Below are 26,808 nucleotides of genomic sequence, written 5' to 3' on the forward strand. Positions count from 1 at the left end.
AGATCATGACCTGAGCTGAAGTTGGACGCTTAACCAACTGAGCCACCCAGGCGCCCCTACTTTTTTTTTTTTTTTTTAATGTTTATTTATTTTTGAGAGAGAGTGTGAGTGCGGGAGGGGCAGAGAGAGAGGGAGACAGAGAATCCAAAGCGGCTCCATGCTGACAGCTTACAGCCCCATCCCAGACTCAACTCAGGAGCTGGGGGATCAAGACCTGATGGTTGGAAGCTCAACGGACTAAACCACCCAGGCGCCCCCTTCCTTGTAGTTCCTGATGTCTTTTCTAGCTAGCAGTCAGTCCTTATTTGGAGCACCTTAGTCTGTAGGCCATGTTCAAATAACTAATTGAAATTCAAAAGGGAAAGGGTTACAGTAAATCCTCTTTCTCCCTGGAGGCTCCTCAGCAGAGGCGTAAGTCTCTACCCACTTCTCAGCCACTTTCAAGTCAAGCATGTAGACAAAAAATAATAAATACATCAAAAAGTTCTTTTACATTCTTCTCTCATGACATTGGGTATATACTTGCCTTACATCTGTGGAATCAAGGGACCCCTCCAAGGGTTCATTTTAGCAAAGGAAAACGTTTTTCTTCACCAGATACCCTCCTACATGTGATTTCCTACCAGTTGGCCTCCCTTGAATCCGCTCCTGCTCAACTAGCCCTCGGTTGATTCCTACTGATCATTTTTCCGTGAGCCAACCTGGGTCAGAAATAACAGGAGGAAAAACAGCTTTGGGACCAGCTACAGGTTACTACAGGACTTGATTGCCGGACACGAATTCTCCCTACAAGACCGAGTAGGGCAAAGGTGGTGCCGTGTTGTAGCAGTCGCCCAGGGGTCTCCGGTGGAAGGCGTCACGGCCATCTGCCCTGCACCAGACGCTGGAGACCGAGCACACAGGTCCTCCCCGGAGGAACCTGGCCCGGAGCGGGGCGAAAGGGAAGCCGCCGGCTTAACGCATCTTGACTGACTGCCAGGGAGCAGGCGCGACAGTTCACAGTCGTATCTCCTCGCGAGGAGGCGTCTTTACCGCAAACTGCAGTTCCGCATGGAACCTGACCCTTAGTCACTTCGTCTCTAGCGTCTGGAGTTTTCTGCTCAGCCACGCCACCCCAAGGGCCTCCGTGGAGGCGGAACTACTGTGTCAGGGGTCGTGGTTTTCAGGGAAGTGTCGCGGTCGGATTGACAAGAGGGCGGGCAGTAGGCGGGACTTCCGGCCCGCTGTTCCGTCAGCTGCCTTTCCCGGGCGTCTCCCCGCAACCTCCTCAACTTCCCTTGTCCGTGACGCGGCGCCTGGGAGAAATCCGACGGGACGGGGGCCAGGGGGAGCGTGACCTCACCACTGCAGGTGAGGACCCGGTGTGTGCAGATCCTTGCGGCTGTCTTTGAGAGAACAGACTGTGCGGCTAGGACCGCGAGGAGACTGACTGAAAGAGGAGTGGGTCAGTGACAGCGAAGGGAGTGTAAGGAGGGGCTGTGGAGGCTACTGTGACCCAGAGGGGCAGTGACAGCGAGGGGACTGTGACCGAGATGTAGCTGCTTGCGAGGAGCGTGCGACCCAGAGGCAGTGAATGCGAAGGGACTCTGACCTCGGAGAGCGCGAGGCAGAGGCTGCGAAGGGACTACGATTGAGAAAGTATGAGGCAATGACTTGGAGGAGACTCTGGTCGATGGATAGTGACTGTGAGGGGACTCTGATCTAAGGGAACTGAAGGCACGGCCGCAGGGGGATCGACCAGCAGTAACTTTGAGGGGCTGGCTTGGACAGCAGTGTGGGCTCAGTGACTGGACATGGTACTGTAGGGTTATGTCTGGGCACTGGGTGTGGTTGGGTGGTCATGACTGGGCAGAGAAGGTGTTTAGTGTAAAGAACACTGGTCTGGGACTTATCAGGCCCGAGTTTAATTTTATGGACAAACATCTTGTGGCTGGGAAACGTAACCTCAGGACTGAGCTACAGTTTCTTCATCAGTGAATGGGAAGTTTGGACTAGATTAATATTTCCCGGACTGTGGATTCCATCCTATTATTGAGTTGTGAAGTCCATTTAGTGGATAGCACCTGAATTTAAAAAAAATGGAATACAATAGAAATTTTCAGTGTGTTCACATAGTGAGGGTAAGTATTGTTTCATGAAACTTGTTTCAGTTATCCGTGTATGAGATTATGATGTCCAATGGATTTCATATATCTTAAAATGTATGAAATGTAGTACAAATGTTTTAAAAATGTTGGACCAGATTATTTCTGACTTTTCTTTCAGGCCTAAAATGCCATGATTCTATGTTTAGGAGACTGTTTGGATGTGCAAAGACTGGCTCTGGCTGGGGCATAGGCTCCATCAGATTGACTTAACGGGCAAAGGCTTCCCAAATATAAGTGAGATGACCGGTTATGAGGGAGGACTGAAACTCACAATCTCAGTTGGGAGAACTAGAACTCACATTTTGCAATAGAGACAGTGGTATTTACAGAGGCAGTGAGGATACAGGGGTTTGTGATAGGAAAAACTGCTAGAAATAGACATTGAGAAAGAGGAAGCTTTGAGGAGGGTAGGAACAAGGCTTAGGAAGGGAATTGAAGACAGAGACAGAAAGCATTCTGCCAAGAATAAAATGGGAGTAGGGAGATATGGCCTTCAGGGCCCTTTTCAATCTTGACATTTAGTGATTCTGTAAGTACCGAGAATTGCTGGTAAAAAGATATTAGTTGAGAATGGTATTGGTCCAGTAATCAATGGTAAACAGATGGTGACCATGATGGGGAAGAAAGGATGATGCTTAGAAAGTCAACAGTGGTGACTGGAATACCATACCAGAGAGGCTTTGATATATTTAGCTGTCCAGCTCAGTGATTTGTGCACTGGAGGCCAAGACTGGCATACTGGAAATGATACCATGCTGTGGGTAACGTTTTAGCTGCTGTTTTTATTCCTGCTGATCCCATTTGTGAGGGTGGCTGGTGATGCAGATGAAATGAACTGAAGTGAATTTCACTACCCCCTCTCTACAAACCTTTGTAGCAGGTGCTACTGATTGTACCACCCGGTGGTTTTTTAAAAAAATCTAATAGAAGAAACTTGAGGTAATTTTACTTTATCTGACACTGCATTTATCTGATAACCTAATAGTCACCCCCACTTCCTATACATATACACTTTGTGATACAGGAAGGGAGTTCAGAAAGATTCTTGAGTGGTAGTGAGTTGTGAATAATGCCTTTGTTTAGCTAAAAAATGGCTAGTTACACCTTTTTCTAAAACATTAGATGTTTACTTGGCTTACATTCTACATAACTAAAAGGAACTACTCAAGAATTTCTTTCTGTAACCAAATATGGTTGGCTGAGCAACACAGGTTTGAGCTGCGTGGGTCCACGTACACGTGGATATTTTTCCGATTAATGCAATGCTGTCAATGTATTTTTTCTTCCTTATGATTTTCTTAATAAAATTTTGTTTTCTCTAGCTTTATTGTAAGAATACAGTATATAATACATATAACATACAAAACGTGCTAATCAACTGTTTATATTATTGGTAAGGCTTCCAGTCAACAGTAGGCTATTAGTAGTCAAGTTTTGGAGAAGTCAGAAGTTATATATAGATTCTCAACATGTGTGTGTTGGGGGGCAGTGCCCCTCATCTCTGTGTTGTTCAAGGGTCAGTTTTATATGCTTCAAGGTAACTGACTTAGAAGAGAAGACATTTAGGCCTGGGGACTGCACTACTGCCTCTGGGGTCCTTTGTATTTGTTGAATGAAAGGATTCTTTTTGACCAGGCTGTTTTGCAAATTCCCTTCAAAAACCAGTATTATGTCCTGATTGATAAGGAATGAACTTTATTCTTTTCTTAGCCTATGGTTTCTCTTCCAATAAACAGTTGATGTTTTATTTTTCTTGGGGACCTTCTCGTTGGATATGTGATCCCTTAGGGAAAATAATCTAGTCAGAGCCTTGGATTCAGAAATCCCAGGTTACTTTATCTGATGTTAACACTGACTCACTCTGTGAGTATGGGAAGAATTGTTTGCTTTTTCTTGTTTCAGCTTTTCTAACTATGGCAGAGGTTGCTATTCGTCTGCTTAAACAATCCTTTAATAATCTGAAACATACGCACACTTACAAATCTTGTATACAATCTCATGGCATTTGTAAACCACCTGACCCCATTCATGATTCCCCTATAGAACTGTCTAATCTCTAGGTTAGACATCATTGCCCTAGGGAGCTGAATAATTTTTCTGTGTTATAAATGCTGATAAGAATTAATTTATAAAATATTTATAGAGAAAGCAAGAATAATAATTTGCTATTGTTAATGACGAGTAATGACAAAAATATCTAGTAATAATTGTAATTTTATGATTTTCACGTATTTGCATAACTCTGATCTGAAGTCAGATCTTTTGGCGCTTCTGCTAATAGAGAACTCCCTCTTCTACAATTGAGTCAGTAAATTCAGGGACTATACATTTTTACAACTCTATTTTGCAGTATGTGCCAAAGCTCCACTCCAGAAGGGGGGAAAAAAAAGAACTGTGAGTCTCTAACAAATATTTGGCATTGGGTTAGGTTTGTTTACATGCATTATCTCATTAACATAAATAATTGCATTGCTTGTATTTTACTATTTGCAAACAAGATTAGTAGATAGCTATATAGCTGGCTTTTTTTGGTTTTTGTTTTGTCTTTTTATCCTTTTTTGGATAACTCTCTTGTTAAAAGTTAGATTGGTTTGAAGCTTTCTATATTTGTACTAGAGTGATTGCCAATGAGCTAGGGGAACCCCTGGCTGTTAGATCACATTCACAACTATTTGCAAACCAGCTGTGAAGTGAAGGCTGGTAAAAAAAAAAAAAAAAAAAAAATAGTGACATATGGTCTTTGCTGTATGCTAGAGAACAAATGGTATGTGTAGCACTTAACAGAAAGCAGGTAGTTTTTGGTTTTTTTTTTAGGTGGTTTTTCTTATCTAAAGGGAATTACCTTAGATGTGATTATCCTTGTTTATTTTCTGGCCCTAAAGTAGAAGTCTTTTTTTTTTTTTTTTTTACAGTAGAAATCTTAAATCATTTTGTGCCATGGACGCCTTTGGCAGTATGGTGAAGCCTTGTGTATTCCCTTTTGGAATAATATTTTTATGTGCAAAAAATAAAATATAATTATAAAGGAAACTATGTTGAAATATAGTTATCAAAATGTTTTTAATATGTGTGATACAGTGCTATATATGCTTTTTATTAACATAGTAAATGTTTACTATCAATGGATCTTATAACCATAATAACTTTATTTTTTTTAAGTTTATATATTTTGAGAGAGAGAAAACATGAGTGGGGGAAGGGCAGAGAGAAGGAGAGACAGAGAATCCCAAGTAGACTCTGCGTGGTCAGCACAGAGCCAGATGCGGGACTCAAACTCACAAACCCATAAGATCATGACCTGAGCCTAAGACGCTTAATGAATTGAACCACCCAGGTGGCCCTAACCATAATTACTTTAAAATGATCATATGATGGGGCGCCTGGGTGGCGCAGTCGGTTAAGCGTCCGACTTCAGCCAGGTCACGATCTCGCGGTCCGTGAGTTCGAGCCCCGCGTCAGGCTCTGGGCTGATGGCTCGGAGCCTGGAGCCTGTTTCCGATTCTGTGTCTCCCTCTCTCTCTGCCCCTCCCCCGTTCATGCTCTGTCTCTCTCTGTCCCAAAAATAAATAAACGTTGAAAAAAAAATTTTTTTTAAAAAATAAATAAATAAATAAACATATGATCATTTAAAATTTTTTTTTTTCAAAAAAATTTTTTTTTCAACGTTTATTTATTTTTGGGACAGAGAGAGACAGAGCATGAACGGGGGAGGGGCAGAGAGAGAGGGAGACACAGAATCGGAAACAGGCTCCAGGCTCCGAGCCATCAGCCCAGAGCCTGACGCGGGGCTCGAACTCACGGACCGCGAGATCGTGACCTGGCTGAAGTCGGACGCTTAACCGACTGCGCCACCCAGGCGCCCCAAAATGATCATATGTTTAAACAATATTTGAAGATATTTGTAATAAGTATAATGTCTAAATATATCTAAGATTTCAATTGGTAACAAAGTCTACTGTTACTGTTGTGGCTTATGTTCATAACTGAAGGAAGTGGTGAATTTGCCAGAGGTTAGTAAAAATGAAGATATGATTTTTTTTTTTTTTGGTCCAACCCAGACTCCCTGAATCTGTTGTAGACCCTGCCTTAGAGATATAAATTCTATAACTCACTCTAGGAAGAGCAGAATCTAAATACAGTGTTTACTTACTGAATCTTGTAGTGGAAAAGTGGTGGAGCAAAATTGTTCAACCGTAAGAATTATTACAAGCGTTCCTTGTGGTTTTTAGGATAATCTCTTTCCAAAAAAGTTCTATTATATGGCCAGGTCCAAATATAAGCTTTATTTTGTTCCATGGAGAACCCAGGGTCTGGCACAGAGTAAGTACCCACTCATTGTCTGTTGAAAAAAAGGTTTCTCTGAAGAAATTAAAGAGAAGAGATCAAGTTCAAAGATAAGATCTTAGATGTGGCAATTTACAAGCTTCAGATATTGAGGCATAGCATTGAGCTCTGGTTTAAAACTAATCTGTCAGTGTAGGTTATGTTGTGACATTTACTTTTTCATTTGGCATTTCCTACATCAGGCATACTTAAGACTTATTATTCTATATAGTGTAGTAGTACATACAGGTCAGTGATATAAACTGCAGTAATCCTGTATCAGAAAGGTATAGTACAATTTCTTGAAATAATCATATTCCTAGCACTAACTTCTACTTTACAGCTGTTTGCATAATCTAGGTAGGATTTTCTTCCAAATTACTGATAAAACTGGCTCCATCTTCATTTAGGATAAGAGTTGGATTTTTTTTTTTTTTTTTTTTTTTTTTTTTTGTAAAAGGCCAGATAGTAAATATTAGGCTTTATAGGTCATACAGTGTCTGTTGCAACTACTCATCTCTGCAGTTGTAGCACAAAAGCAGCATAGACAGTACATCAGTGAATGGGCGTGGTTGTGTTCCAATAAAACTTTAGTTACAAAAGCAGGCAGTGGGCCATTTCTGGCCTGTGGGCTGTTTTTTGTTAATTCCTGATCTAGGAGGTCTTCTGGTTCTTGAATCCAATTCTTCCTCCCCACTATGGGTTAGACATACCCTCTCTCTAACTTCAAAGGCCTTTATATAAGGGATGACATGACTGCATTCTTCAGAAAGGCCTGAATGTACAGCAGGTGAAGTGATTAATGCCAAGAGTATTAGATGCACTTTGACCTAGGAGTTCAGAGTTTGCCTCTTAAGAGCACCACTTTATCAGGGCTCCTTGGTGGTTCAGTCGGTTAAACGTCCAACTTCAGCTCAGGTCATGATCTCATGGTTCATGGGTTTGAGCCCCATGTTGGGCTCTGTGCTAATAGCTCAGAGCCTGGAGCCGGGTTCGGTTTCTGTGTCTCCCTCTCTCTCTGCCCCTCCCCCGCTCGTGCTCTGTCTCTCTCTCCCAAAAATAAATAAACATTAAAAAAAATAAAAGAGCACCACTTTATTAAGCTCCACAATGGTAGAAGCAGGTAAAGATCCCAAATATAAAGTATGCTTGCTTACTCAGCTTTGTAACTGAACATAATGTAAAAAGTAAACCATTACTGGGCATATGGTTTTACTGAGGAAGATAATGTTGTCCCAGAGATGGGAGTAGCAGGAATAGAATACAAAGGAAAAATTCATGTTTCCTCTTTTTGCAGATAGTTCTCTGTAGTACTCTGGCAAATTTGAATTCAGTTTTTGAAACTTGAAGAATGTATGTGATCGCAACTTGCTATTACTTAGGTTGTTGCATAGGTTAGGAAACAGAATCTACCTCCTCTTTCACGTTGGAGTGCTTACTAGATCTGTTAACAATAAGGAAGTAGAATAGAAGGGATTGAGTGGGAGTCCTTAAAGCTGCACTTGTAGGAGCCTTTCATCTTTAAAACACAAGCATATGCATGCCAGTACCCAGATTTTGTCTGCCTTAGGGTACATATTGGAAAAAATGCTTTACTAGAGTTATCTTCAGAATCTTCTCCTTGCTACCCTTCCCACCTCACACACATTTCCACTTCTCTGTACTTTCTTAGTAGCAAATTTGATGCATCCAAGCAGGCATTTATTGGAACATTGAAGAACAAGACAAGCAGTGTGTACTGGGAGGTGAGTCAGCAGAAATGGAGCCAGATTTTGTGAATCTGAGTAAAAATTACAGGCAAAATACTACGTTCTGTATCTTGAAAGCAATTTGAGACACTAATTCATTTAATAGGCTTGGTGGTGGTCTGGTGGTGGTGGCAGTTGTCTATATTTAGAATTTGTGCATGAATGGAGAATTTGACTAAGATAAGGTGACTAATCTAGGGACTGAAAAGGTAGCAATATTGGAAAAATGAGGCCTTACAAATGCTGCACTCTCGCTGTCGGCTTCCTTTGACAAAGAAATTTTTTGTAGGATAAACCGCTAAAGAAACAGGAAGTGTTGGCACACACCAATGAATTCGTAAGGGAGGCTATGTATTCTATCTTCAGCTACTTTCATTCTCACTCATCCCAGCTTAATGTGGATGCTATGGTTGGAAGCCAGAATCCACCTGCAAAATATTAGGTAATTTCCCACTCCCCATCCCCATTTTGATCTTATACCATATTGGTTCTTTTCCCTGCCTTATTGCCTTCTGGACAACCTGTTATGTTAAGGCAGCCTGTGTATGTATTTTTTTCTCCTTCTGGAATGTAGATGTTTTAAAGCCACCTTTTCCAGAAAGAATGTGCACCTTTACTTAATGGTGTTGGTTGATTACAGAGGTGCAGTTATCATAAATGAAGAGTTTGGGAAGTATTGTTCCTCACTGTTGCAGGTATTCAATTACTGGGCGATTGTGAATGTGGTATAGGTGATGTGGCTTTAGATGCAGCAAAGTTTCAGTTTAATAACTAAAAGCCAACATGTATTTACTATCCTCAGTATGTCTTCATCCTCCCACATGCCTTTTCTCAATAGCAAACTTGATGTGTCCTGGCAGGCATCTGTTGTAACTTTTGGGGAACTGGTAATTTTTTCCAGTAAGGCATTGATAACTAAAAGAACTCTTTTTTTTTTCCTAATAAGGCACTAATTATAAAATTATTCTATATGCTTCTGTGGTGTATAGGTTAGTGGATGTGAGGGAGGATGGGGATGGTCTGAGAGAGCCAGTGAAAAATGGTTTCTTCAGAAATCTATAAAGTCAGAATTTAAAAAGTAGTAGTAGTTCTAGAGGAAAAGCATGAGGGTTAATCTCTATGATTTCTAAATTCGTTTAGAGTTATTGTTATGGAATGTCTGTGACCTTCGTGTTCTCCATCTCCTAAGGAGATAAGATACAGAAGTGTTTTATGTGAAACACCAAAAGTATTAGGTGTGTTTGTTCCAAATCCATAGGATCTTAAGACCTGAGTTTAAGTCTAATGTGTAATGTTCAGTGTAAAGTATAATGTAAAATACAATGTAAGACACAAAAATCATCTTTAGAAAACAGAAGAACTGTATGCAAAAAGGAATAATGTGGGCAGATAAGGAAAAAATATTTTTAACAGGATGGGACTTGCGTTGTTTCATCTTTGGTACACTTATAAACTGACAAGAACTTGACCCCTTTCCATCAAAACAGAACAGTAATGTATAAAGAAAGTGCTTTTCAAAATTTCAGAGTGGTTTTCTATACTTAGTATATTTATTTAAATAGTGATTGAGCGCCTACTCTGTGCCAGAGCTCATTGATAGGTATTGGATGCATCAATTGTGATTTTTGTGGTTTCGAGTGATAAGAAACCCAGTTTAACTAGCTTAAGCAAAAGGGGAGTGTATTGGTTGGCACAATTAGACAGTTGAGGATCTGAATTCTCTCCATCACTAGCTTGCTTTCTCTGTGTCTGTGTTGACAATTTCAAAAGAGGCTCTCCTCCTGGTGATAGGATGGGGCACTGGATTGTCACAGGATGGTTCCCAAAGCCGTGTCTCTAGGTTCACATCCACAGAGAAAGAAGTGATCATCTTTGTCCAAGCATTCCCATCTGGTGAGTTCTAAATTTACTCTGATTGGACTGGCTTAGGTCACCTATTACTGCCAATCCCTTCTCCCTTCCTCCCCCAATCTCTGGCCAGGGGAAAGTGATGTGCTGATTGGTTTAGGGCACATGTTATCTGATGCTAGGGTTTGAGATTGAAGCTTACACAGACCAAATGAAAGTGAGTTTCCAAATGAAAATGGGCTCTTTTTGGAGCAGGAGGGTTGAACAGTGGGAAGACAAACAGCAGATCTCCACTACATCAGGGAGTTTATAGTCTAATTTCTCATTTAACCCTTAGCATGACTTAGAAATTAAGTACATTTTAATAGAGCCTTCCTTAATCACATGAAGAAACTCTTAGAATCAAGGGACTTACCGTAACCTCGAGTTAAGGTACTAGAAGGAGCTAGAATTAAATCCCAGTTTAATATGATTCCTAGTCTAGCGCCCTTGCTACTCTTCTGTTTTGGCCCAAACCAAAACAAGTCCTTAGAGTTCTTGAGTAGTCTGCCATCAATATGCCCAGTAAGAAGGGAGCCCACTGTTTATGAAAGATGAAAGTAAATTCCTGTCTGACAGAATATAATAAGTGGTTTTGATTAAATTCATATATGACCATTTTATATACTAGGTAGCATAGTGTTGTTAAGTGCACAGACCCTAGAGCCAGAATGCTTAGGTTCAAATCCTGTTTTTGCCCTGTCCTAGGTGTGTGACGTCAGTCATTTGACTTAGCTGTGCCTTAATTTCCTCATCTGCAAAATAGAGATAATAGTATTACCTACCTTATAGGATTGTTGTGAGGGTTAAATTATTTAATATATGCAGAATTTGAAAGTTCTTGGCCATAGAAAGTATTCTATAAGTGTTAGCTATAATTATCATCATCACTATTATCATCGTAATCTTTGGTATTATGATAGAGAAATATGGATTGTGTGATAATGCAGTGAAACAGATTTACATCTGATTGAATACCCTAATCATTAAGAATTTTAAATATATTCTATATTCTGTTTTCTAAAGATAAACTCTGCCATGTTTTATATTGTATTAACCTAGAGTATTAAGAGTGGATCTTATTTTGGCTCAGGTCATGATCTCGCAGTTCATGGAATTAGGTCTCACATTGGGCTCTGTGTCAGGCTCTGTGCTACTGGCTGGGAGCCTGCTTGGGATTCTCTCCCCACCTCTGTCTCTCTGCCCCTCCCCCCTTTGCACATTTGTGTTCCCTCTCAAAATAAATAAGTAAACATTAAGAAAGAGTGGGTCATAACAAGGGGGAAAGGATTTAGTGGTATGTCATGTTGGCATATGATGACATATATCAATCCTGATCAATATTTTCATCAGTGACTTGGATGGAGACATAAAAACATTTTCAAGTTTACAGACTACATAAAATTATGATAGCTAATATTATAGATGGCAGTCAAAATTTGAAATTATTTTAACAGATTGGAATAAGCAAAAAGATCAACCAAAATGGACTTTAACAGGGTAATGACCAACAAAAGGAATAAATGTGTTTCTACACAACCTCAGCTCGAATGTCCTGGTGTGCCAAAACGAAATGCCTCCTGAGGTAACCCAGTCCCATTTCAGATAACTCATTTGTTCCTAAAAAGGTTATTATTATGTTTAGTTAAAATTTATAACTCTGCATCTTCCAACCAATGATCCATTTTTTGTTCGACTCTCACAGAACAACTGTTTGCTCTATCCAACATGACAAGCATTCAGATATTTAGAGATAGTTATCAGGTACCTTCTTGTATAGTATAGTATTGTATCATATTGTATACTATAGTAGTTAGGGCTGTGTAGTCTGCAGCCAGGCTGACTGAATCTGATTCCTAGCTTCTCAGCTTACTAGCTATGTGACCTTAACTGTGCCTCAGTTTTCTCATCTGTAAAAATAGTGTTAAAAAACAATATAACTGTGTCGAAGGATTGTGAAATTAAGGGAGTTTTAAATATTTTTAAGTATTTAGGTATACAGGTGTTATGTAAGTGCTCACTGTTAGTAGTAGTGGTGGTAATATTTCTTTCTTCATCACAGCTTAAGATCAGACTCTAGAAGGAGCGCCTGGGTGGCTTAGTCAGTTAAATGTCTGACTCTTGTTTGTGGCTCAGGTCATGATCTCGCAGTTTGTGGGATAGAGCCCCAAGTTGGGCTCTGTGCTGGCAGCACGGAGCCTGCTTGGGAGTCTCTCTGTCCCCCTCTCTCTCTGCCCCTTGCTCACATGCACACACACACTCTCTCTCTCTCTCAAATAAATAACCTTAGAGAAAAAAAAAGATCAGACTCTAGAAGAGTTCTTGCTACAACAGTAGTTCTTAAATGGGGTAGGAGTGGGAGATATATAGCAGGAGATATAGCATATTTAATATTTTACCATATTTTTACATTAAAATGTAAAATATGTACAAGCACTACTGTGTGCCAAGCACCGATTAAGGCTTTACATGGATTACTCCATTTGAACCTCGTTTGTTAGGTAATGCAACTCTGACGATTAAGGAATTTGTTCCAAGTTCTCATGGCTAATAAGTGGTAGAGATAAGATTCATATTTAGGTAATCTGACTTTAGGGCCTGAACTCTTTTAATCACTACACTATGCTGACGAAGCGAGGTTAAGATTTCTGTATTTCTTAAAATGGAGCATGGATAAATAATATTGGGAAACACTGCCTTACACATTTGATTAAAGGTGTTTATATAAGGCAGATGGAGAGATTTTGTTGTATGTATTCAAATGAAATACAGGTAAAATATATTAGTATTACTATTATTTACCAAAGGGCTTTGTAACATATTAATAACAATGGTTGCCTTGATTCTTTTTATGTTTGTGAAGTTTACTTTGGCTTTTTAGTTAGCTAATCATACAAATCCTTTCTCTTGCCTTGAGTCCTCATTATGATATTTTACATTTTTTGTATGATTTTTTAAAAAAAGTTTATTTATTTATTTTGAGAGAGAGAGAGAGGAGAGGAGGGACAGAGAGAGAGAGAGAGAGAGAGAGAGAGAGAGAGAATCCTAAGCAGGCTCCATGCTGTCAGTGCAGAGCCCCATATGGGGCTTGAATCCACGAACCATGAGATTATAACCTGAGCCAAAATCAAGAGTCAATGCTTAACTGACTGAGCCACCTAGGCACCCCTGTGGTTTTTTAATCTAGTGAAATAGATCCAGTGTCACAAGGTCCAACCACCCCAGATACTAATTTGGCTTTAGAATGTCTTTAAAACCACACTGACAATATTTTAACTCTTGGAAGGAGAGCTTCTTTCTTGCTCTTTCTAGTATAATAATACTTGCTTCTTTCTAGTATAATAATATCCACCATGATTTGTCTAGTTAAGTTGAATCATATGACAAGATGATTCAGTATTTTAAGAAGTAAGCAGTTCAAAAGCAAAGCAAATTTTATGTTATGTGTATTTTGCCACAATGTAAAACAAACAAAAAAGCAAAGCAAAGTTGAAGTCGGGGAAGGAGGGATAGATTATAAAGTGAGTGGCATGAAGAAACCTGAGAGTGATAGTTATGTTGCTTATCTTAATTTTGATGATTCACAGATGTATAGATATGTTAAAACTCATTAAATTATATACTTTAAATACAGTTTGTTGTGTGTCAATTATACTTCAATAAAGCTGTAAAAATATTGTAGCACACATTACCCCCCCCTTCCTCTCACCCCCCACCCCACCCCCACACACAGAGCAGACTTCTGAGAAATTCCTATAAACATGTTTTTGGACCTGTTAAGTATTTTTCTGTTAAACACTAAAGAATTTTAACTGTAAGTTATGGAAAATAATTGTTGAAAATATGACATGACATTCCCTTGATTTATTATGGCACCCTTAAAATTCTTTTATATCATGAATGGAAAAGTGCCACCTATTTGTAATGTCAGAAGAGGGAAGAACAGAGATTAAAGAATTTTTTTTTTTAATTTTTGAAAGACTGAACTCAAGTGAGTGTGGGGGAGAGAGAGAGAGGGAATGAGAATCTTAAGCAGGCTCTATGCTCAGCTTGGTGTTGGATGTGGAGCTCGATCTCATGACTCTGGAACATTGACCCCAGCCGAAATCAAAAGTGGGGAGGGAGCTCAACCAACTGAGCCACCCAGGTGCCCCAAGAATTCTTTATTGCTTAAGTTGAAAGCTTAGAAAAATCATAGCAAAACTATCTAATAGGGAAGATCTACATATCTGTATAGCTGACAAATTGGACTGCCTCTGAATCAGGCCAATAGCCATGTCAGTTATGTTTGATTGGTCCTGGGGCCTTGTTTACCTTTTAAGTAACTGTGACCTTTTATTCTGTGCAGTTAAGACTGATTTACATCAGTAAGAACTTAAGGGACCCATGCCGTAAGGAGAATGTTCTTGATAGAAGGAAGCAACAGTATTGATGATGAGACAGCTTCTTTTTAAAAGTCTTGGATTTCTGGGGCACCTGGGTGGCTCAGTTGGTTAAGCATTGGACTTCAGCTCAGATCATGATCTGACATGAGTTTGGGTCCGGCATCCGATGTCTGCTCTCAGTGTGGAGCCTGCTTTGGATTCTCTGTCTTCCTCTCTCTCTTCCCCTCCCCTGCTCACTCTCTCTCTCTCAAAAACAAACATAATAAATAAATGAGGAAGGAAGGGAGGGAGGGAGGGAGGGAGGGAGGGAGGAAGGAAGGAAGGAAGGAAGGAAGGAAGGAAGGAAGGAAGGAAGGAAGGAAAAACCTTGGATTCTGGGAGACAGCCCAATATAGTGGTGAAGACTTGGGAATTAGGCAAGCCTGGATTTAAATCCTGGCTCTCCCATTGGCCAGCTGTGTGATCTGTTGGTTATGTTGCTTAACTTCCCTGATCTTTAGTTTTCTCATTTGTAAGTTGGGGCTAATAATACCTGCATCTCAGGTTGTATGGGTTAAATGAGAATAATGTGTATTAAGTGCCTAGCACAGTGCTTGGCACATAGTAAATATTCAAAAAAAGATAGTCATTATTATGATTGTTGCTGTTATGATCTTACTTCCTTGCAAGATGTTTAGATTATGAGAACATATACTTCTTGGAATATTTGTATCATGTATACTAAATCAAAGAATTAGGAAGGAGAAGGAATATGTTTCTAGAGAATCTGAAAGACAATCTTATGTGAGAGCCTATCTATGTGGAAAATTGCTACAGAACATTTTAAAAATTAAACTTTTTATTTGAAAAGTGTAAAGCCTATAGAAAAGTTGCAAGAATATTAAAATTAACTCCTTTATACCCCATCTAGTTGCATACATTGATAACATTTTGCCATATTTGCTTTACCTTTTTTTATATATAACATAGTGTACACAATTTTCTTCTTCTTTCTCCTCCCCCACTCCTTCCCTTTCTTCTCCTCCATCCCCTTCCTTTGTTCCCTCCTCCCTCCCTCCCTTCTTTCACCTTCTTTCTTTGTCGCTATTGCTGCTGCTGAGGCTAAGTTGCAGAGATCATGACCCTTTTACCCCAAGGTACTTCAGCATTTATCTCCTTAAAACAAAGATAGTCTTTTACGTAACATAGTGTAGTTATCAGGAAGTTTATTTTTTTCAATGTTTATTTATTTTTGAGACAGAGAGAGTGTGTGAGCCGGAGAGGGACAGAGAGAGAGAGACAGGAGCTGAAGTGAGTTCTATGCTGACAGCAGAGAGCCCAATGTGGGGCCTAAACTCACGAACTCTGAGATCATGACCTGAGCTGAAGTTGGACACTTAGCCGACTGAGCTACCCAGGCGCCCCAGGAAGTTTATTTTAACATTGATGTGTATTATGATTTGGTACACAGTCCGTATTCAGATTTTACTGATTGTCCTAATGACTATCCTTTATAACAATTTCTCCTGCAGTCTAGAAATGAAATTTCATTGTCATTTCTTTGGAACAATCCCTCAGCCTTTCAGTGTGTGTGTGTGTGTGTGTGTGTGTGTGTGTGTGTGTGTGAATTTATTATTTATTTTGAAAGAGAGAGAGCGTGCTTGAACTGGGGAGGGGCAGAGAGAGAAAGAATCACAAGCAGGCTCCACATCATCAGTGTGGACCAACTTAGCACTTGAAGTCATGAACCATGAGATCATGACCTGAGCGAAAATCAAGAGTTGTATGCTTAACTGACTAAGCCACCCAGGCGCCCTTCATTGTTTTTCATGGTTTACATTTTTTGAAGAGTAACAGGCTTGCTTTATTTATTTATTTATTTATTTATTTATTTATTTATTTATATCCATGCTCAGCGTGGAGCCCAATGGGGGGCTCATGGCCTGAGCCAAAATCAAGAGTCTATGTTCAACCAACTAAGCCACCCAGGCACCCTGTAGAATCTTGTTTTTTTTGTTTTTTTTTTTTTTTTTTTGAGAGAGAGAGAATGTGTGCGAAAGCACGTGCTGGGGAGGGGCAGAGAGAAAGGGGACAGAGGATCTGAAGCAGGCTGTGTGCTGACTGCAGGGAGCCCGATGCAGGCTCAAACTGTGAGATCTGGTCTGAGCCAAAGTCTGGCACTTAACCCAATTGAGCCACCCAGGCACCCCTACAATGTCTTTTAATTGAGGTTTGTTTGCTCGTTCCTTATAAATCCATACAGGCTATGCATTTGGGGTAGGTGATGGAGGCATTATTGGTGATGTTAGTTAACTTGGATCACTTGGCTAAGAAATTTTTTCGTTATAAAGTTAACTCTTTTCCCTTTGTAATTAATAAGTAATTTATGAGAATTGCTTCAAAATACTTGGAGATACTTTGAAACTGTCTAAATATCCTGTTCTTTAGCAAATTTCCCCCAGTGGTTTTAGAATCCTAAAGAGCACTTTTATATCATGAACATGTGGTTTCTTCAGCTGAATTAAAGTCTTCTTGAGAAAATAGTTTACTTCAAAAAGTATGTATCTTGTACACAGTAAGTTCCCACTATTAGTGACTGCCTGACCTTCAGCTGCCTGACACCAGATTGCTCATTACATTTTTCATGATGGATTTTGTCTACTTACCCTGAGAAGAAGTTAACAGATACTTAAGCAAAAGTCCTGTTGTGTGTAAATTAGAAATGGTCACTAATTGCACTGATTAGGTGTTTTTAGTAGGCCTCAGACCAGTGAGATAGGAGTAGTAATACAATCTCTGGATAGTTTCAAACATGTGATAATAATAATGAAGAAAAGCTCTGATCATCACCGGAAAACTTGTTAAATGTATAGCACCTTTATTCCATTTTAATTTGCATTTGCGATGAAAGGAAGTTTCTGGGTGGTGTTCATCTTTCACTTTGGACTCTGACATTTTTCATGTCAGCCTAATACTTAGCCATGACTGATGGGTGTCACCTTCACTCTTTAAGAATTAGGTCAGATTTCTCTTAGATCTTGTCATATTGCCACTTGGAATTTAGCTGGAGGAAAGAAAATAAGGCTCAACTGCAGTTGTTTAGATGAACATCTTATTCAGGAGGGCCAATTAGAGACAGAAAGATGGAGTAGTATGTCCTCATTCTGTCTGGCATTTTTTTAAAATAGTATTTTATTTGGGGGAGAGTGAAAGTGGGAGAGGGGTAGAGAGAGGAGGACAGAGGATCCAAAGCGGGCTCTGCACTGACAGGCTGACAGCAGCGAGCCTAATATGGGGCTCGAACTCATGAACTGTGAGATCATGACCTGAGCCCAAGTTGGATGCTCAACTAACTGAGCCACCCAGTACCCTGGCATTTTTTTTTTGTTTGTTTGTTTTTTATCTCTGCTCTGAGGATATTTTTTCCACCTTTCACTGTACATATCTTGGGCAGAAATGACAGTTGACCACTAAAGTTCCTCTATCCCCAATTTCTGGCTGATGCCTAAAATTGCATCATTATCAATTAATTTGTGCAAATTATGTTACCCAAGAAAAATGCAGATATCCTTGCAGGGTGTTGGAGAGGTAGCACAAGCCAACATCTAAACATAAACATCAAATATTCAGAGCTGTTCTGTGGTAGCTAGTTGCTAGAAGCTCTCTGCTAAGTGAGAGAGTAATTTATAAGTTTTCACTGGGGGAGGGAGAAGCCAGGGTGAGGTTTTAATAGTTGGGGCTTTGAATAGCTTAAGGTGCTAACTCTGAAAGAGGAAGGGGAAATGGGTATTAGACCAGGAAAAGGAAGGACATTTAAAAGATACAATATACTTACTTTACAATTTTCATAGATAACCCTGATGGAGTGGTCTCTGAAATCTACAGAGCATTAAGAGTTAAGAAATACATGTTTTGTTAAACCAGGAATTGGTGATGGCTGTCTCTTTTAAAAAAAGGCTCTTTTTTTTTCCATCTGCACCAAAGACATACCTTTCATTTTTCCTTGTGTCTGTCATATCTCCAGGTGTACCAGGGATGTTATTAGGGGAGGGTGGTAAATTCTATGTAACTGACTTTCTCAACAAAGTTATTCCAATGTTCTACATTTAGACAGGATATGAAATTCGCAGTTGGTATACAGGCTGCATTGGTCAGGGTAATAATTTCCAAGGTCAGGTGATTAATTGTGGCCATTGTTCCACAGAGAGGCATTTCAGTGTTTCTACTAGAGCATGTGTTTTGTGAAGCTTTGTTGTTTTTTGCCAGATGCAATTGGCTCATCTTGTGAGATCTGTGCTATGGAATTGATCTTTTGCTCAGTGTATCTGTGTTAACATCTCTGAAATACTTGTGATAGACTTTTTCTCCACTTCAATGAGAAAAAAAATTCTTTTTCACTTTCTATGACCAGTTAAAAGAAGATGGATGCTCAGAGTTCAGCCAAAGTCAACACAAGAAAGAGGAGGAAAGAGGTACCTGGACCCAATGGGGCAACAGAAGAAGATGGAATTTCTTCAAAAATGCCACGCTGTGCAATTGTAAGGAAGAGATATCTTTTTTGAACACTTAACCTGGAAGGGGGATGGTAAACACTGATATAAAATTAATGATATCAGTATGACAAATCTTCTTAAATAATGGAAAGAATGAATAGTAAGTGTGAATAGTATTTTCACAGTTGTTGGAAATGTTCTACTTTCTTATCAAATTGAAGTTCACAGCTAAGTTGCAAAAGCTTTACATTGGAACTGGAAAAAGAATGTTAGGAAAATTTGGAAGTTGTTAAGTTAGTTTATTAAGCTAAAGATTAAATTAAAGTGAATGAAATAGAGAAATTTGAGCTCTAGGCAGTCATCTGATCTTAGTATCATCTCTTAGCGTTTAGTTTTCTGTGTCTTACTTTTTTTCTGCCATATCATGCCTTCACTCTATTACTGGTTATATCTTAGATGAGAGCCTTTTTCTGTTACTGCCTACCTTATATTCCTTTATCCCTGGGACATTATCTTGTATTTCCTAACCACTGCCAAGCTGTCAATGAAACACCCCATTCCAAACTGCTCATCCTGTCTCAGTTTGGTACCCTTCTTAAAGCTTCCCCTAAAAAACATGTCAATGAACACATGTACAACTGAAGTTATTATTGGTATGTAATATTATTATGAAATCCATGTTTTAAAATTCCAGTGAAAGGATTATATATTTCTGTGTTTTCTTTACCTATATTGACTGTTAGCCATTGATCAAACTGCAGTTTCCACTGGTTAGTTCTGGAACTTCATGTAGTGCAAAGGGAAAAGCATTTTTACTCTGACACAAATAACATTTGTTCTAAACCAGTACTCTATCTTGATCAATAAAACCAGCTGGACTCCACCAATAGGAGGCTTATGCTTTAGGCCTGATATTGATGATATTGGTAGGGGCAAGTGTATTCCTTTCCTATTGCTGCTTAACACATTGCCACATATTTAGCAGCCTAAAACAATACAGATATATTGTCTTACAGTTCCGGAGGTTAGAAGTCTTAAATGGATTTTGGAGGACTAATATCAATGTTGATAGGGCTGGAGATTGTAGGGGAGAATCTGTTTTCTTGTCTTTTCCAGCTTTGAGGGGCTACCCCCATTGCTTTGCTCATGGTGCCAGCCAGCAGTCACATCACTCTGCTGCTTCTGTCATCACATTTTTTCTTCTTTTTTTTTTAAGTTTTATTTATTTATTTTGAGAGAGAGAGAGAGACTGAGTGAGCCCGAGCACAAGCCAGGGAGGGGCAGAGAGAGAGAGGGAAAAAGAGAATGCCAAACAGGCTCTGTGCTATCAGTGCTGAGCCCAACGAGGCCTTGATGGGGCTTGATCTCACGAACCATGAGATCATGACCTGATCTGAAATCAAGAGTCAGACACTTAACTGAGCCAACCGGTGCCCCTCATCACATGTCTTTTGATTCTGACTCTCCTACCTGCTTTTTCATTTATAAAGACACTTATGATAGGGTACCTGGGTGGCTCAGTCGGTTGAGTGTCTGACTGTGGCTCAGGTCATGATCTTATGGTTTGTGAGTTTGAGCCCCACATTGGGCTCTTGTCTGTCAGTGTAGAGAATGTCTCAGATTTTGTTTTTCTCTCTCTTTGCCCCTCCTTCTGTCTCTCTCTCCAAATTAAATAAACATAAAAAATTTTTTTAAAAAGGCCCTTGTAATTACATTGAACATATTTGGATAATCCAGGATAATCACCCTTTCTCAAAATCCTTTAATTTAATCATATCTGCAAAGCCCTTTTTGCCATGTAAGGTAACATGGTCATAGGTTCCAGAGAATAACATGTAGACATGGCTTTAGGAAGCCATTATTCTGTACACCATACCAGGTATACTCAGAAAATGACTCAGCAGTCAACAAAACAGGAGGACATTGTTAATTTCTGAATGTTTCTTAGAGAATTCAGGTTAAGAGGATTATGGTAAGCACCAATTCAGCAATCAGTCTTGGAGGAGGGACAAGGTATAACCATGTAGTTGATACTCTTCACCAGTCACAAGAGGTAAGAATAGAGCAAAGAAGGCAAGTGGAATGGTGGAATGGGCTCTGAGGAGACTTAAATTTCTCGGTCCTTAGAATTGAGGAATTTCAGTGCTTTAAATTGCTTTGCTTCGTATATTCATGTCACAGATCAATTGAGTGACTTGCTACTTACTCCACATTCCTCTCTAGTACACACTGGCTCTTTAGCATGGGCTAATGGTCAAAGATTCATTCAATCAACAGGCTGTACCAGCCCTAGTGAGGAGTGTCCGCTAAATAAACTTGTCTGTCATTGTACACTTGTACTTTCTATCTCTGATCCCTTTTCAACTTTGTAGTGAAAGCAAACAATATTTTTTTCCTGTTTTTATAACAGGAATCTCTATTGAGATCACATAACCCACCCGTTTAAACTGCACAATTCAATGATTTTGGGTATATTTAGAATTGTGCAACCATCCCCACAACTAATTTTAGAATATTTTATGTATCTAAAATGTGGATACCACATTTTATGTGTCCACACATTAGTTGACATTTGGGTTGAGCAAACAAGATTTTATCACACACAATGTCCAGCATAGCCACTAGGTACTAAGAGTATAAAAGTAAATAGGACCTTCCCTTTGAGAGATGTGAGCCTAATGGGGAACTCTATAGCTCAGAGCTCAGAAGAATTTTTTTCCTTGCAAGGGTGGAGAGAAATTGGAAGGATCATTTAGTATTAGGTAGCTACATTGGTGGGTCAGGATGAATTAGAAAGAAGAGAGAAAAGAATTGGGGAAAAATGAAGCGATAACTTTATGGCTAGTTTCTTTGTAAGTATAAAGAATTTACTGACTCTTAAATACAGAGAACAAACTGAGGGTTGCTGGAAGGGAGGTGGGTTGGGGGGGGCAGTTAAATGAGAGATGGGCATTAAGGAGGGCACTTGTTAGGATGCGCACTGGATGTTATATGTAAGTGATGAATCACTGGGTTCTACTCCTGATACCAATACTACACTGTATGTTAACTAACTTGAATTTAAATTAAAAAAAAAAAGAATTTACTGATACAGATGTTTCTAAAGATACAATCAAAAAGAATCACAAAAATATTTATGAAGAATAAGACATTTAGCCTATATCTGTATTTATCACATGTATGGTTAAGTCACAAATTGGCAACAGTTCTGCTAATGGAGATAGATAATCACAACCTCATATATTGAGAACACCTGTGTGCCAGTTACTATACACTGGAGATGCAAAGATGAAAAGATGACCTTGCTCTTAAGATGCTCACAGACAAATAGGGGAAATAGATAAGTTATTAAGATATAGAATGAAAAGGGCCAAATAGAAGGAAGTTAGAAATACAATGGCTGCCGAGATGAGCAACAGATTAACTTTGACCTAGAGGTGGGGACAGTGGTTTTGGAAAAGCTTCACTGAGGAGATTATTTCTGAGCTGAACTTTGAAGAATAAATAGGAATTCAAGAAATGGACAAGAGATAGAATACAAGTTCAAGTGTGATATAATAGTATGTTTAGCAAACCATGAGTAATATTAGAGTTTAAAGTTCAGAAAATAATCTGCAATAGATAAGGCAAGCGACAACCTGATTATGAAGGATCTTGTGTGCTGTGCTAAAGAGTTTGAACTTTACCCTGTGGGCAATGTGATCAGATTTGTAATTTAGATCATCCTGGTTGCTTTGGAAAAGATGAGCTGAAACAGTGATAGAAACCAGAGAACTAGTTGTGAGATTGTTGTAATGATCCAGGGTGAAGATAATGAGGACTTAAACTACAATTTTAAGTTTTTAAGAGGTAAAATAGATAATTCTTGGAAATCAGGATGTAAAGGATGAGAGGTGTTAAAGATGACTTCTAGATTTGAGTCTTAGGTAGATTGTGTATATGGGATGCTTCTTAAATAAGAAATACTAGAAAGAAGATCTGGTTTAGCAGAAAGATGATAAGTTTAATTTAATACGAGTTCAACTTAAAAGGTCTAGGAAACATCCAAATAGTAGTTAGATAGATGAGCTCATTGTTTCCATTCATTGAAATGGCAATAAGAGTCTGAGAAAATTGTTATTTTCTTTTTCACTTCCTCCTTTCCTTCCTCTCTCCCTCTCCCTCTCCCCCTCCCCTTATCTCCTTCTCCCTTCCTTTCTTCTTTTCTTCCTTTTCCTTTCCTTCTTTCCTTCCTCCTTCCTTCCTTCCTTCCTTTCCTATCCCCAGGGAGTGGAATCTCTCAGCTCTGTTCTTTATCCCTTCTTTATCACACCATATGGTATTCCTCTTGACTCCATAGCCTTTCGTCTAGTATTATGGAAATAATTTGGATCTCAGGAACACTTGTTATCATTTGTGCCACATGTTTGAGTAAAAGGGAAATGTTTCTCTGTGTCATTCTGAAAGCTTTTGCTGAAAAATATTTAAGAGTCCTTAGTAGAATCCTGGGAAGCCAGTATCAAATTCTGGTCTTAATCTGAGTTATCTCCATTTCCCTATTTTTTTTTTTTTAATTTTTAAGTTTGTTTGTTTTGAGAGAGAGAGAGAGAGAGGGCAAGCATGAGTGTGGGAGGGACAGAGAGAGGGAGAGAGAGAATCCCAGGCAGGCTCCACATTGTCAGTGCAGAGCCCGATGCAGGGCTCGAACCCACGAATTGTGAGATCGTGACCTGAGCCAAAATCAGGAGTTGGACACCCAACCAGCAGAGCCACCCAGGCTCCCCTCCATTTCCCTATTTTAAGGACACCAGAATGTCATCTCTTTGACTGGAATTTTGAGGAATAGTGCATTAATATATGTGAACATAATCAAAAAAAGTTTTTATGAAAGCAATATTGCATTTAGAAGACCATTCATAATTTGCGAGATGATCATTAATAGTCAGAATTTTTAGTTATAATAGTATTAGTTATAATTTGTATAGAATTAGAAACTTCATATAGCATCTAGAAGCTAACCTCTTAGATTAATACAATTTAGTTAATTTTGTTGATGTAATGAAATCCTGTGTTCCATAAAATGGAATTGAAAATGAACTCATGGGGGCGCCTGGGTGGCTCAGTTGATTAAGCGGCCAACTTCGGCTCAGGTCATGATCTCGCGGTCCATGAGTTCGAGCCCCGCGTCGGGCTCTGTGCTGACAGCTCAGAGCCTGGAGCCTGTTTCAGATTCTGTGTCTCCCTCTCTCTGACCCTCCCCCATTCATGCTCTGTCTCTCTCTGTCTCAAAAATAAATAAACGTTAAAAAAAAAATTAAAAAAAAAAAAGGAAAGAAAATGAACTCATGTTGTTGATGATGACCTAATTTGTTGAGTGCCACTATATGTAAAAAGTTGTGCTAGTGACTTTGCGTGTGCTATTTTGTTGAACTCTCAAGTAACCTTGTGGGGCCAGTATTATCTTCTATTTTATGGAAGATGAAAGCTGTGATATCACAGCTATTAAGTGATAGAGCTGGGATTTAGATCTAAGTTTTTTTAAGTTCTAAATCCATGCTTTTTCATTTATGCTTCACAACCAGATAGTCAAACGACTTGAAAATAACACTATTCTGTAGCATTCCCTTGAGGTTAAAATGAAGGAGGTATGTTTTAGGAGAATATAGGTAGAAATACTTAGTCCTACTTTTATAAAGCATCTTCTAGAGGCTTTTTTAGAAAGATGTTTTTAAAAATACTATTCATTCTAGCTGGAGACATCTAGAGAGATAAAGATTTTGCTGATCTCTTGTAGTCAAAGAACCTTTGGTTTCACTTTCTATACTTAGGAGGAATTGAAACCCTAGCCAGGAGGGATAGCTGTATTTGCCTTTTGCCTTGGAATGTACACAGTAATCAGAAAAGATTGAAGAAACAGTTGTGAAAGATAGGATACTTTAATGTATCTTTTTAAATTAAGATAAAATTCATATAACATAAAATTTACCATTTAAAGCATTTAAATTTTTTTTTAATATTTATTTATTTTTGAGACAGAGAGAGACAGAGCACGAGCAGGGTAGGGACAGAGAGAGAGAGGGAGACACAGAATCCGGGCTCCAGGCTCTGAGCTGTCATCACAGGGCCCGATGCGGGGCTCAAACTCATGAACCGCGAGATCATGACCTGAGCCAAAGTTGGATTCTTAACCAACTGAACCACCCAGGCACCCCAGCATTTAAACCATTTTAAAGTGTACAATTCGGGGGTTTTTAGTATATTCACAGTGTTATGCAACCATCACCGCTATCTAATTCCAGAACGTTTTCATCACCACAAAAAGAAACCCCATATCTATTACAATCACTCCCCATCCCCCCAACCTACCCCTGGCAACCCTACTTTCTATCTCCAGGTGTTTGTATATTTTGGACATTTCATATAAATGGAATCCTCCCAATAGCCTTTTGTAGCTGGCTTCTTATATTTAACATACTATTTTCAAGGTCCATCCAGGTGGTAACATGTATTAATACTGCATTCCTTTTTATAGGTGAATAATATTGCATGTGGACATACTGTTTTGTTTATCCATTCATGAATTGATGGACATTTGGATTGTTTACACTTTTTGGCTATTGTGAATAATGCTGTTATTAATATTATTTGTGTACAGGTTTAAAAAAAAAATGTGTCTCCAGGGGCACCTGGCTGGCTTAGTCAGTAGCACATGAGATGCTCTATCTTGAGGTTGTGAGTTCAAGTCCCATGTTGGGTGTAAAGCCTACTTAAAAAATAATAATAAATTTAAAAAATCTGTGTTTTCATTCTCTTGGTTACATACCCATGGGTATAATTTCTGGATCATATGGTATTATATGTTTAACATTTTAAAGAATGGTTTTCCAAAGTTGAGCACCAATTTACACTCACAGCAGTAGTGTATGTAGGTTCGTTTCTCCACATTCTTGCCATCACTGTTACCGCCTGTCTTTTTTGCTCCTAGCCATCCTGGTGGGTGTGAAGTAGTATCATTGTGGTTTTGATTTGCATTTCCATGATGACTAATGTTGTTGAGCATCTTTCCATGTGTTTTTTTTTTTTTTTTTTTTTTTTGGCAATTACTATACCTTCTTTGGAGAAATGTCTAGATCCCTTTGCCTCCTTAACTCTTCACTGCCCCCTTCTGCCTCCCTTCAATTCATCATGGCCTAACCCTAGATCTTTCAGTTTCTGATAATTCTTTGTTTCTCTTCCTGGACTGTTAACTTGGCCTTCTATAGATTAATGTTGCTAGCTTGATCTGGACTTAATGTAGTGCCCAGTATTTGCTGATGCTCTGGTATATTTCCCACAGCAGCTAGTCCACATATTTCCTGCTTTCCTCAAGCTTTCAGTCTCATTCCACCCTCTCTGCTTTTAATGGTAATTTCATGTCCTTCTTACTATACTGAGAAAATTGAGGGCATCGGTTATAAATTTGTACATCTTTCCTCCTTTACATCTAACATTGGCCTTTTATCACCTTCCCTTTCTTCTGCTTTTAGAAAAGTGTGATCATTCTTATTTCTAGGGCTAATACCTTCCCCCATCCTGTCCTTTGAAACCATTCCCTGCTATTTCTCTAGACTCTTTCTTCCCGTTATCTATTTTATTCCTTCTCCAGTATTTTCCATCTCTTTGAATCCTTTTCCTCTGTCTTGGACATGCCCAGATCTCCTTAACTTAAAAAAAAACAAATAAAAACAACAACAACCCCCCCCCCCCACCAAATCTGCCACCTATCTTTCTGTCCCCTTTAGATACCTTGCAGTTTTTCTCATTTCCGTTTATGGGTACACATATCTAGTGAGAAATTATTACTAATCTATTTCCTTTTCTTCTAATT

The 26,808-nt window shown here is 39.1% G+C and overlaps 1 protein-coding gene across 2 annotated transcripts in view; it reads left to right on the forward strand.

Annotated features, from left to right (window-relative positions):
- Window positions 1-1,209: 1,209 nt before the first annotated feature.
- PCYT1A (phosphate cytidylyltransferase 1, choline, alpha) overlaps window positions 1,210-26,808 on the forward strand; it is a 47,128-nt gene continuing 21,529 nt past the window's right edge. The window contains exons 1-2 of one of the 2 annotated variants that reach the window (XM_030328722.2): window positions 1,210-1,350; window positions 18,881-19,007. In XM_030328722.2, coding sequence (XP_030184582.1) covers window positions 18,891-19,007 — 117 coding nt within the window. In that variant the 5' untranslated portion in view covers window positions 1,210-1,350; window positions 18,881-18,890. The remainder of the gene's footprint in view (window positions 1,351-18,880; window positions 19,008-26,808) is intronic. The other variant, XM_030328724.1, reaches the window with a different exon arrangement.

Source organism: Lynx canadensis, chromosome C2 (assembly GCF_007474595.2).
Source record: "Lynx canadensis isolate LIC74 chromosome C2, mLynCan4.pri.v2, whole genome shotgun sequence".
In the NCBI taxonomy this organism is placed as follows: Eukaryota; Metazoa; Chordata; class Mammalia; order Carnivora; family Felidae; genus Lynx; species Lynx canadensis.